Below are 13,758 nucleotides of genomic sequence, written 5' to 3' on the forward strand. Positions count from 1 at the left end.
AGTTTAGCCAGATCAGCAAGAAAGACTATTAAAGGCTTGTTAAAAGTCAAGGAGTATTGGTCTTACCCCTGGGTCCCATCCAAGAGTCAATATAAGTGTTGACTCTGTGATTAATGGTCTCCATCTTCAACCTTTGAGAGAAATCATATGAAGATTAGTTGTTTTCACTAGAGTAAAGGCTCATTTACATTCAAGCTGTCTGTAAAAGTACAGTAAAAGAAGTCTGTTCATATTTCTATTCTTCTAATTCATTGCATACAGACCATTTACACTGCCAACTTCTTATAAAAGTGCTGTCCTTGTTTATATCGCTGGTGCTTGACAGGGAATGGGCAATATAATAGGAATAATTACTGCAATTTGATTTCGCCAAACCTACTTGCATGAAAATACCAAAACTTCATGGCCATGCCCATTGACTTTGCACTTATGACTTATGGCATAGCGCTGCATTTAGTGCTAGTGTTCTAGTAGGGCCCAAAATAATATATAAAACAGCAGTAATAGGCAGTGTACAGCAATGACTACAATTCATCATGTCAAATTCTCTTTATTGCTAACTTGTAGCCCAGGAAAGGTAAATATAGTGTGCTTAGAAAGAGCCCAAATCCAGAAACCCTCTTTTAACAAGACTAAACATGCAAATTCATTACCACAGAGAATATTAGATTGTTATGAGACATTTCTTGAGGAGGCTTTGCACTGGAGCGGTTCATTAAAGGAAGTCTGTCAAGTGTCATACTGTCATTGCCATCAGAACTGCAGAAGTGTACTTGCAAGAAACTACTACTAAAGAAGAATACAACATTTTTACTCTAAATCTCCACTTAAACTGGAGATTTAGAGAAAAAAAATAACTTTAAAATTGTTCTGTTTCTCACCAACACATGAAGATATGGATTTAAATACTGGAGTCATATGGATTACTTTTATGTTTCCTTTGTGATTTTTGGAGCTACAAAGTTCTGATCACCATTCACTTATATTGTATGGACCTACAGAGAAATTCTTCTAAACATCTTAATTTGTGTTCTCTTGAAGAAAAAAAGTCATACACATCTGGGATGGCATGAGGGCGAGTAAATGATGAGAGAATTTCATTTTTGGGTGAACTTTTCCTTTAAGCTCAATCAACAGCATTTGTGGCAGTTTGTGATTACCACATAAATTTATTTCGACTCGTCCCTCCATTAAAAAGAAGAAGACGAAAAAAACAAAAGAAAGATCAAGATTAAAGTGAGGTACTTACAACAGAATTCAATGGGGGCCAATTTTTGGAGGGTTTAAAAGCAGAAATGTTAAGTTTATAATTTTATAAAAGCACTTACATTAATTCTTCTGTTAAAACTCATGTATTATTTGAGCTGAAAAGTTGTTTAAATTGTAATTTTTACAGTCGTTTTAGGATTTGTTGACATTACATTGTCATGGAAACTAAGTTGTAAAATTGACAATAACTTTATACAGAAAAAGTTAGTAAGTTATTTTATCACACTAAAATCATATTTATAAGCATATTGTTTATGTCTTATAGCTACACATTTGAAACAGTATTTTAACATTCAAAAATTAGCCCCCATTTTGCTTTTTAATTTTTTTTGTTTTGTGGTAATCAACATTATGCCACAAATGCTGTCGATTGAGCTTAACTTGTATTGAACCCAGAACATTCCTTTAAGGCTGCAACTGTTTTAAATGTATTTATGTAATATAGGAAGTATACCAAGAATACTGAATTTTGTGTGAATTGCATTTTTTATGTATTTTTTAATAACAGATAATAATAATAATTAAAAAAAAGAAAGATGTCATATAATTGATCCTTAATGTCAAAGCAAGGGGAAAGTATACATTTCAGATGCTGTAACTGGTCAGCATTTCTTTTAGGCTACATTTTCCACCATTTTTAATCACCTTTTAACTTTACTGCAGTTTTCTATAGTCCTGCAGTATGAAAGATTATTCTAAGTAAAGTAGCCTCTCATTTAATATGGGATCATAAAAACTATATGTATAATAATTATACAAGAAACTATCAGAAAATATTGTTTAAAATAGTTTGATAAAATATAGCACGTCACAATGTATTCACTGCTTGACATGTCAACCTAAATATATACAATTATGTTGCCTTTCTACAACAGGCCAATTCATAAACTGCTTTAATATGTCTTGTCAATACAACCGAATATACATCTAAGATGGCACCGTGGATGGCCAAAGAGGATGCTTACAGAAGTGGGGATAAAATCTTGTACAATCAGGCCGAATACAGACTGACAAAGGAGATTAGAGTGGCTAAAAGAAGCTATTCTGAAAAGCTGAAAAACCAGTTTTCAGATAACAACCCTGTGTGGAGAGGCCTGAAAGACTTTACCAACTACAAGACACCATCCCCCAACACTGTAGGGAATCAACAACTGGCTAACGACCTGAATGTGTTTTACTGTAGATTTGAAAAGCACAGTCTCACACACCACACCCGCTCCGACCTTCACAGCACAGAAACATTTACATCTCCTGCCACCACCCTCCTCCCCTCTCCTGCTATTCAACATGCACTTAAGATCTGTGAAGATGATGTGTGCCGGGTCTTCTGGAAATAGTAGACAAGAAAAGCACAGGGCCCAGATGGTGTTTTACCCACTTGTCTAAAATCCTGTGCTGACCAGCTGGCCCCCATCTTCACACAGATCTTCAACAGATCACTGGAGCAGTGTGAAGCTACCTGCAATTTAAAATGCTCCACAATCATCCCCGTCCCAAAGAAACCCAAAATCAAAGGACTTAATGACTCCAGACCCGTCGCTCTGACGTCTGTGGTCATGTAATTTGAGAGACTGGTGTTGGCCCACCTGAAGGACATCACTGGACCCTTTCTGGATCCCCTTAAATTTGCTTATAAAGCAAACAAGTCTGTGGATGATGCAGTCAATATGGGACTGCGTTACAAACTTCAACATCTAGACAGACCAGGGACTTATGCAAGGATACTATTTGTTGACTTCAGTTCGGCTTTTAACACCATCAACCCTGCTCTCCTATGGACTAAATTAACCCAGCTCTCTGTTCCTGGCTCTATCTGTCAGTGGATCACAAGCTTTTTGACAGACAGGCAGCAGCTAGAGAGAATGGGGTATTTCACCTCCAGCACATGTACAATCAGCACTGGTACCTAGCAGGGATGTGTGCTCTCCCCACTACTCTTCTCCCTGTACACAAATGACTGCACCGCCATGAACCCCTCTGTCAAGCTCCTGAAGTTAGCAGATGACACTACAGTCATCGGCCTCATTCAAGATTACAATGAGTCTGCATACACAAGGGAGGTTGAACAGCTGGCCATCTGGTGCAGTCAAAACAACCTGGAGCTGAACATGCTTAAAACAGTGGAGATGATAGTGGGCTTTAGGAGGCACACCCCAACATTGACCCCGCTCACCATTCTGAACAGCACTGTGGCAGCAGTGGAGTCATTCAGGTTCCTGGGCACTACCATCTCACAGGACCTGAAGTGGGAGACCCACATAGACTCAGTTTTGAAAAAGGCCCAGCAGAGGTTGTACTTCCTTCGCCAGTTGAGGAAGTTCAACCTGCCACAGGCGCTGCTGATACAGTTCTACTCAGCCGTCATTGAGTCTGTCCTCTGCACTTCGATAACTGTCTTGTTTGGTTCAGCTACCAAGTCAGACATCAGAAGACTTCAAAGGATAGTTCGGACTGCTGCAAGGATTACTGGAACTCCCCTACCCACCCTGCTAGAACTTTACATATCAAGAGTAACAAAAAGTGCTGGTAAAATCACTCTTGACCCCATTCACCCAGCACACTTCCTTTTTGAACTGTTGCCCTCTGGCCGGCGCTACAGAGCACTGAGCACCAGAACCGTCAGGCACAGGAACAGTTTTTTCCCTCAGGCTATCCATCTCATGAACAGTTAAAACTGCCCCCAATTGCTTTCCTTAAGTCAATACAACAACGTGCAATATTCAATCCATCCATTCCTACTTATGTCCATATTTAATTTACTGTATATTCTTTAACATATCCTACCTCTTCTTCAATACATTACATCACCTGCACATAACTGTATATCTGTATATAAATTATTCGAACAACATTATTGCGCTATTGTAAATCAATTTTGTTATCTGTTATATCTTTTATATATATATATATATATATATATATATATATATATATATATATATATATATATATATATAAAATATATAAGTCCCTATATGTATATATGTTTAAATGTATATGTTTTTATGTATGTATATACGCTCCATTCTCTTTGCACTGGAAGCTTCTGTCACCATGACAAATTCCTTGTGTGTGTAAGCATACTTGGCAATAAAGCACATCCTGATTCTGATTCAGTGGTAAACAAGTTAGACTGTTTTTCTTCTTAAAAAACAGCTTCACATGAAAGCATCAAAACCAAGCCAAAACTCTTTCATAATACCACATGATGCGTGACACACCACGAGTAACAAAGTCTTTTTTAAGGCTAAATCTCTGGAATCATTCGCATTTCAGTGGTCACGCGCGTCATCCTGCCCCGGACAGCGCAGTTTCACTTCATATTTTGGGGTGTTACAATCTAATTTGCGTCATTGAATTGAATTGTCAATAACTGGAATATCAGTAAAGACTATTCAATCGCGTCTTACCTAAATTACAGGTACTTCAAATATGTATTCTTCAGCGCACTGTCCTATCCGGATGGTGTTGGTGTGGACCCTTCGCGGATCAGTGGCAAGCAAAGACAGCACGTGAACTAGAGAGCGTCACAAGTGTCTGTAGTCCTCCTTAAACTGATGCGAATAACGGGCCGTGTTCACAGAAGTCTCTCTTTATACTGCCGCTTTAGGGCAGTCTCGAGCACACTGCGCCCTCCTCTGAATTACTGTCATGGACAGTTCAGATTAGTAATCATTTTCCCAGGACCAGTTATTTAAACATGTGTATATATCAGCATCTCAAATCGTAGTTTTTTATTCAACTTTTAAATATCTGGCGATTTATTCACATATGAGCTGTTGTCATGACATTGCCTCATGAGAATCCGCTACATGATTATAATGTGCTTAAATTGGATTCACGATGTAAAGGTGCCCGTTTTTAATTCCATTATTACGTTGTTAAAAAATACATAAAAAAAGGGTTATAAAGTTATGACAAAGGCGTGAACTGATCCTCGACCAAAGTCACCCCATTCATCTGAAGTTAGAGTGGACCAATCACAGCACTGCTTTTTGTGTGATGTTGGAGCGGACCAATCACAGCGCGGCTCTGATATGGAGTCGCCATGGACCAATCACAGCTCGGCTCTGATGCAAAGCATCCATCTCCTTATCGTGGGGACAATACTCAGGGCAGCAATTACAGGAAAAGTGTCTCAAGTTACTCCCAGTGTGTTCGTGCGGCCCAATTAACAACCATGTAAGGTTTTTGGAAAGCTTTTGGCTAATAATTATTCTTTTTATATTAACATTGACACCTGCCTACATCACTCCTGGAATTTTAGTGCTCCTTCACCTTATTTCTCTTGGAATGAAATCTAGTTGCCTTTGGAGGAGACTCAAAAGATAGTTTCTATACTTGATTTACAATTATGTAGATTATATGAAGATTACTCTGTTTAGTTTGATGGAAACTTATCACAATTTAAATGCGTAATTCTTAAAAATACTCAAATATTTGAACAAAAATGCCCTTATAGCCAACAATTTCACAATTTTTAAAGAAATGCTCCAGGTCAATACAAGTTAAAGGAAAAGTTCACCCAAAAATTAAAACTCTCTCATCATTTACTCACCCTCATGTCATCCCAGATGTGTCTGACTTTCTTCTGCAGAACACAAATGAAGATTTCTAGAAGAATATTTCCACTCTGTAGGTCCATACAATGCAAGTGAATGAAGAAGCAAGAAATTAATCCATTGGATTCCAGTGGTTAAATCCATGTCTTCAGAAGCGATATGATAGGTATGCATGAGAAACAGATCAATATTTACGTTTTTTTTTTTTTTTTACTATAAATCTCCACCTTTGACCAGCCCCAAAGAGTAGGTGGCTGAATGTGAAAGTGTAGATTTGCAGTAAAAAAAAAATGACTTCAATACTGATCTGTTTCTCAAACACACCTATCATATCGCTTGAAAAGATATGGATTTAACCACGGGATTACTTTTATACTGTCTTCATATGCTTTTTGGACCTTCTGAATTCTGGTCACCATTTATGTGCATTGTGAGGCCCAACAGAGCTAAAATATTCTTCTAAAAATCATAATTTGTGTTCTCTTGAAGAAATTCATACACATCTGGGATGTATGAGGGCAAATAAATGATGAGAACATTTTAATTTTTGGGTGAACTATCCCTTTAAGCTCAGTCGACAGCTTTTGTTTCAGTGTTAACCACAAAAAACAAAAACAAATTTGACTCGTTCTGTGAGGTATTGCAAATGCTTCTGTAATATGGATTTTTAGAAAAGGAGGGACAAGTCAAAATACAGTCCATGGTCCAATAAAATACTCAAAGTAAAAAATGCTGAGCAAACCAACATTTATGTTGGTCCAAGGGCCATGCTTGCGTGGAAATGCCAGCATCAGTACCTAATCTGATATTGATTAAATCATTCAGTTAGAAAGAATAAACATGCCATGTAAAAACCATTAAAAAGATTGTATCAGCTGATTTCATTATTAGTAGCTCAAATGATTATGAGGTTTTAGTTCTAAAAGGCATTGTTGGCCAATGTATATGAGCCACTCAATAACTAGAAATATGTACAGGAATCACTTTATTTCAAGCCATATTCAGACATTAAAAGCTAACAAGCTATAGCTTAAAAGAAGTTAAACATTTTTCATTCGAATCTAATTAATCTTTTCAGCATTGTAATAAAAAAAGGCCCTCAGCACCCTCTAGTGGTAGACTCAAAACTCCAGCATTCATAGCATTGTTGAAATAACCTTAACTAATGAAGTTGACTGTAAGCATTCATTTACTATAAAATAAATTAAATGGGCTTTAAAAATCATATGTTGACTTGTTAGTGAGAAACATAATGTACAACACTACAGTCATCTACTGTTTCCCAAATGAAATCCTACATGAGTTTAGTCAATGCTGCACACATACTTCCATCAAGAAATCGGTTTCAGTGCGTCTTAATTTCAATCTTGGTACAATATTACTTAAACCTCTTAAACGATAACAGGGATAATAATCTGTTATGTAAGTCAACGGTTTTGACCAATATAAAAAAGAAAGTACACTTGATAATGCCTGATGAAGTACAGTATTTACAATACATTTCAACAATGAAAATCACACTAAATGTACAATTTAGTGTCTGCTACATTTACATAATCTCACACAAACCGAGAGCTGCGTGAAATATGTACATATCCAACTGCAATTACATCATGGATCTTTTGAAGCTATTAAAATAATTTGCGAATCATAAAAATCTGATATTTACAAATTCAACAAAGATTTGGCTGACCTCAGCAATCAACACATGCCATTTTAAATTCTCTATTCAAACTAATTTTTTGTTCTGGACTGCTTCTTGTCACATATTTGGTCTTCCGTTCTCATGCAAAGGGGCTTTTCATATGACAACACTATTTCTGAGTGGGCACAATTTCATTTTCCCCTGTTAACTGGCTCTCCGATCAGTTCCGGACATTTCTCTTCACCCTTTGCGATTCTGTCGCACTTGTGCAGCAGGTCGTAATTGATTTTGTCTGTAATGACGCTGTCCTGCTTGTACTGAGGATGATTGGCAACAAACTCCCTCATCCATTTAGCCATAGTCATCAGCTCACCTGAGAGAAAAACAAATGAGTCAAAACATAAGAAATGCAAACAACGCAACAGATGTGTCACAGCACACAAACTTTACAAAGGCTTTGAACATGGCACATCCTATCAGATTTATAATGCATTACTGGTTTTAGTCATTTGTTTTCTTAGTCAAGTGCTACATAATGTGAAGCTGTTTTTGCATTGATGACGGACTTTATATGCTATGAATAATCTTTTGGTGTGCCTCCATCAAGTTTCAATTAAAAAGAGGAATATTCCATGGTTATGTAAAATATCAAACATTTATGCTGTATAAAAACATTAACTACATCCTATAACTATTCATACTGTGATAAATCCCCCCTATGAAGTGTCATTCTTAAAAGTTGTCAATGCACTAGATTTGCATTTATCAACAGAAATACCAGTGTGTTAACAACACAGCAAAACAATATTGAAATATTAGGTAAGTTTAGGTTTCAGGCTTTGATTCTGTGTAAACGGCTTTGCCGTTGCCATGACACTCAGCATGCGTCCTGTTTTCTGTCGGCTGTGCACAACAGTTAGGTTTGGTATGTTGAACATTTTCTAAATGTACAGTGAGTCAATGGGAGACTTTCAAACCTTAAAATGCATACTCTAAAGAAATGTAAGATTATTAAAACCAAAATATATAGCATACCTAAGGCTAAAATTATTTACAAAACAAAAATCAAGCAGTCTCTGCAGTTTTTTTGTTAGTTTTTTTCATTTTAATTGGTTTAACAATGTAATTTAAGAAGCATCATCCATACAATGCAAGTGAATGGGGACCAACACTTCTAAGCTCCAAAAAGGAAATAAAGGCATAAAAGTGGATTTAACCACGTCTTCTGAAGTGATACAATCTAGCTTCAAATCATCATTGTGCAAAGTAGACTGCAGATGGCAAGATGTACAGAGAAAAAGAGTTACATTTTGGTCTGATCCCACCCGAAACCAGTCGTATAGCTTCAGAAGGCATGGATTAAACCACTGGAGTCTTATGGATTATGTTTATGCTGCCTTCAAGTCCTTTTTGGAAATTGGAGTGTTGGACCTCATTGGATATGTTCACATCATATCTCCATCAAAATATCTTTGTGTTCCGCAGAAGAAAAAGTCATTCAAGTTTGAGACGGCATAAGGGTGAGTAGATGATGACAGAATTATGCTTTTTTGGTGAACTGTTGCTTTAAGATCTAAATAAATAAAAATTAATACTGTATTGTTCATACTAGAACAAACTTACACAATCTCAAAATCATGTGTCACTGATTTTTTTTTTATATTTAATAATAAACATGCATATTATATACAGTATATATAATTGAAGTCAGAAGTTTACATACACCTTAGCCAAATACATTTAAACTCATTTTTTCACAATTCCTGATATTTAATCTTAGAAAACATTCCCTGTCTTAGGTCAGTTAGGATCACTACTTTATTTTAAGAATGTGAAATGTCAGAATAATAGTAGAGAGAATGATTTATTTCAGCTTTTATTTCTTTCATCACATTCCCAGTGGGTCAGAAGTTTACATACACTTTGTTAGTATTTGTTAGCATTGCCTTTAAATTGTTTAACTTGGGTCAAACATTTTGGGTAGCCTTCCACAAGCTTCTCACACTAAGTTGCTGGAATTCTGGCCCATTCCTCCAGACAGAACTGGTGTAACTGAGTCAGGTTTGTAGGCCATTGGATTGAGGTCAGGACTTTGTGATGGCCACTCCAATACCTTGACTTTGTTGCCTTAAGCCATTTTGCCTCAACTTTGGAGGATGGTGTTCTTTGGCTTGCAAAAGAAACATAACGATGGTCATTATGGCCAAACAGTTCCATTTTTGTTTCACCAGACCAGAGGACAATGGCCTAATGACCATCGTTATGTTTGGAGGAAAAAGGGTGAGGCTTGCAAGCCGAAGAACACCATCCCAACAGTGAAGCATGGGGGTGGCAGCATCATGTTGTGGGGGTGCTTTGCTGCAGGAGGGACTGGTGCACTTCACAAAATAGATGTCATCATGATGAAGGAAAATTATGTGGAGATATTGAAGCAACATCAAGACAACAACCAGGAAGTTAAAGCTCGGTCACAAATGGGTCTTCCAAATGGACAATGACCCCAAGCATACCTCCAAAGTTGTGGCAAAATGGCTTAAGGACAACAAAGTCAAGGTATTGGAGTGGCCATCACAAAGTCCTGACCTCAATCCGATAGAAAATTTGTTGGCAGAACTGAAAAAGCGTGTGCGAGCAAGGAGGCCTACAAACCTGACTCAGTTACACCAGTTCTGCCTGGAGGAATGGCCCAAAATTCCAGCAACTTATTGTGAGAAGCTTGTGGAAGGCTACCCAAAATGTTTGACCCAAGTTAAACAATTTAAAGGCAATGCTACCAAATACTAACAAAGTGTATGTAAACTTCTGACCCACTGGGAATGTGATTAAAGAAAAAAGCTGAAATAAATCATTCTCTCTACTATTATTCTGACATTTCACATTCTTAAAATAAAGTAGTGATCCTAACTGACCTAAGACAGGGAATGTTTTCTACGATTAAATGTCAGGAATTGTGAAAAACTGAGTTTAAATGTATTTGGCTAAGGTGTATGTAAACTTCTGACTTCAACTATATATATATATATATATATATATATATATATATATATATATATATATATATATATACACACACACACACACACACACACACACACACACACACACACTAGATAGATAGAAATAAATAAATAAATAAATAACATTAAAATTGGTTTATAAGAAATATAAAAAAAACATAAGCACACAGATTTTTGCCTATCACACCGATTTCACTGTATGTAAACACCTTTAACTGATCGAGATCCACTCTGATTTGCTGAAAATCACAAGCCCCCCACGTGCTTCAAATATGTGTGAGAACAGTGTCACATCTTCACTTGCAGCGCGCACAGACTACATATTTATTAAAATAAATCGCAACATTTTGCAGTTTAATAATCACACTAACTTAATTTCCTAATCCCGCCTTTCCGTCCCCAAAATGAAAATTGCAAATGATAAGCCTTTTTTTATGAAATATAATTTTTTATGGTCTTAAATTTTGAAAAGTGAATTTAAGACATCTTAATTAACCCTGTGTAATTAACATGAACATTTGCATACCAGAAGCGCGCTTCTTAATGAGCTTCAGGTAGTTGAGGATAGTGCAGCGCGTGTCCACATCCACCTCCATGTTCTCAAGGTAGCTGTTCAGCATTGGTATCAGTCCCTGAAATACTCCCTCCTGAAGAAACAACAGCATGCGAGTGGTCATGTACCGAGTACCGTTTTTACCCATTTGAAGCTGTTTAAAGTTACAGAGCAGAGTAACACACCTTCCCATTGATGATGGTGTCGATACTCATCAGTGTGAACTCTTCACCGCCATTACAGTCACTATCCACTCCATTCTGAGCCGTGGTGGGGGGGTCTAACACCGGATTACAGCCTGCAAAAAAAAACATTCGACATATGAACACTTGGGCTATGTTCAGAAAGGAATACTAGCTTACTATGTACTGAATACTTAAGCAATAAGGTACAAGAGGCTGAAGGGCGTTATTAGGCACGACGCAAAGTGACTATATTTACAATATGGCACACCCTCTAGTGCCTTATTGCTTTTATAAAACGGTTTCCACACAATAAAACTATTTAGGACCAAATGTTCATTACAATGTTGTTTTTTTAAAGTAAAATCATACAATGCCACCCTTCTGCTAGATGAAATAGTCCCTGACAGTAAACAGAATGTTGCTACACCACAAGAATAACTGTCAGCTCTGGGTGATGCGCAGTGATATAAACAGAAGCTTGTGAAGGTTCTTTATCACGAATAAAGAACGGCTGTTGGCCAATCACCATCCAGGACTGGATCTATCCATTTTATAAAGTGCAGTATACACTGTATACTGGCTATTATTCATTAAAATAGTAAAAAAAACATATAGCTGTCACAGCTCAATATTGATATATTCAATATATTATGTTGATAAGGTAAACACAGTCCATTATCATTCAGTGTGTTATTTATTTATTATATTTTTAATGACATCTCAGGATCAAAGTTTCTTTTTATGCCAAGATCAAAGTAGTTCAAGAAAACTAAAACAATAAACTTCTTACAACATTGCAATAAAAATTATATAATCTCCCTCAACTTGATATATAAAAGAAATTGAAATTTTGAAACCAGTTTAAAAACACCCATTAAAGAAGTGGTAAAGTCTAGTGGTATTAAAACCAGGACAATCCAGTAAAATATGCTCAGTCAATGTTATCTTGCAGAAATCACACAATGGTGATTCTTCACCTTTCGATAAAAACACATGTGCAAGTCTGGAATGACTAATACAACACCTTAAGTACACACTTTGATCATGTCTATTTTCGAAAGAAAAAAAAGAAAAAGAAAAGCGTCTTTCATTTACAAAAGGGTTCATTCAGTGTGTTAACTCACCTTTAAAGACATCTTTCCGGAAATAAAACATGCCCTCTTGAACGGCGTTCCGCTTCTGGGCAACCTTCATGTTCTCGTCAACCTAAACCAAACACAAAACAATTGTAAAAAGTTGTATGAAGTGCTTCAAACTCAAAATTGAGGCCATGCACAATGCTAATTCTTGTGGTTTGTTTTTTTAAAACATTATTTTATCAATATGCAAGCAATATGAGTTTTACTGCTACTTAATATCATCCATAGAGGAAACAACAATTATTTATATACAATTAATTATTTGTATATTTCTATATGCTGTGCATCAAACAGCCAGTAAGTAAAAAAAAATAAAAATAAAAAAATAACTAAATTAAATGAAAAACAGAATCCAAACCTTTGATAACGGAATGAGAAAATCCAGCTTATAGGACAAGATGACACGGGTGAGAAGAACGATAAAAACCACATAAGCAGAGTTCTCAAAATCTGTCAGTTGGACCTGCAACAAAGAAAATAAAGGACAGTTACATATGATGATCAGACATCAGGACAAGTCTGAGTCAAGCAACAACAACAAACTTCTACCAACCTTAATAACATTTCACACAGTAATATAGGGCTGCAACTAATGATTATTTTGATCATTGATTAATCTTCGATTATTTCTTTGATTAATCGGATACAAAATTTGACCCTTTATTTCCGGAAATTGATGAAAAAGGGATTTTTAAAAAACAGAAATGATAAAATAGTGTAAGGATTTTGTTCAATTAATTCATGATTCTATACTCTTACAAAACTTTAAACAAAGCCTGAATCGGGGGTCTGGGTATCTCAGCGAGTACTGACGCTGACTACCACCCCTGGAGTCGTGAGTTCGAATCTAGGGTGTGCTGAGTGACTCCAGCCAGGTCTCCTAAGCAACCAAATTGGCCTGGTTGCTAGGGAGGGTAGAGTCACATGTGGTAACCTCCTTGTGTTCGCGATTAGTGGTTCTTACTCTCAATGGGGTGCGTGGTAAGTTGTGCGTGGATCGCGGAGAGTAGCATGAGCCTCCACATGCTGGGAGTCTCTGCGGTGTCATGCACAATGAGCCACATGATAAGATGCACGGATTGACGGTCTCAGAAGCGGAGGCAACTGGGACTTGTCCTCCACTACCCGGACTGAGGTGAGTAACCGCGCCACCACGAGGACCTACTAAGTGCTGGGAACTGGGCATTCCAAATTGGGAGAAAAGGGGATAAAAAAAAACAAACAAAAAAAACAAAGCCTGAATCATGAAAAGTTAGTTTAATTTATTATTATTATTATTACTTTCAGGACATTAGCAAAACAGTTGTAAAAACGTACTGTTTATCAAAATTGCAAAATTATCGATCAGGGATGAGTGGGACTAAAAATCAGCCCAGCAGAGGGGAATG

The 13,758-nt window shown here is 36.8% G+C and overlaps 2 protein-coding genes across 4 annotated transcripts in view; both read right to left on the bottom strand.

The window, feature by feature from the left end:
- Positions 1 to 4,843, bottom strand: part of LOC127413627 (elongation of very long chain fatty acids protein 5-like) — a 36,238-nt gene extending 31,395 nt beyond the window's left edge. Inside the window, exons 1-2 of the mRNA XM_051650908.1 lie at positions 4,680 to 4,843; positions 67 to 131 (exon numbers count right to left, since the gene is read on the bottom strand). Coding sequence (XP_051506868.1) covers positions 67 to 124 — 58 coding nt within the window. The 5' untranslated portion in view covers positions 125 to 131; positions 4,680 to 4,843. The remainder of the gene's footprint in view (positions 1 to 66; positions 132 to 4,679) is intronic.
- A 1,960-nt stretch (positions 4,844 to 6,803) lies between these two features.
- Positions 6,804 to 13,758, bottom strand: part of gclc (glutamate-cysteine ligase, catalytic subunit) — a 51,684-nt gene continuing 44,729 nt past the window's right edge. For all 3 annotated transcript variants that reach the window (XM_051650895.1, XM_051650896.1, XM_051650897.1), the window contains exons 12-16: positions 12,729 to 12,833; positions 12,356 to 12,437; positions 11,232 to 11,344; positions 11,020 to 11,140; positions 6,804 to 7,849 (exon numbers count right to left, since the gene is read on the bottom strand). In XM_051650895.1, the coding sequence (XP_051506855.1) occupies positions 7,668 to 7,849; positions 11,020 to 11,140; positions 11,232 to 11,344; positions 12,356 to 12,437; positions 12,729 to 12,833 (603 nt within the window). In that variant the 3' untranslated portion in view covers positions 6,804 to 7,667. The remainder of the gene's footprint in view (positions 7,850 to 11,019; positions 11,141 to 11,231; positions 11,345 to 12,355; positions 12,438 to 12,728; positions 12,834 to 13,758) is intronic.

The sequence above is a fragment of the Myxocyprinus asiaticus genome, chromosome 23 (assembly GCF_019703515.2).
Source record: "Myxocyprinus asiaticus isolate MX2 ecotype Aquarium Trade chromosome 23, UBuf_Myxa_2, whole genome shotgun sequence".
Classification (NCBI taxonomy): domain Eukaryota; kingdom Metazoa; phylum Chordata; class Actinopteri; order Cypriniformes; family Catostomidae; genus Myxocyprinus; species Myxocyprinus asiaticus.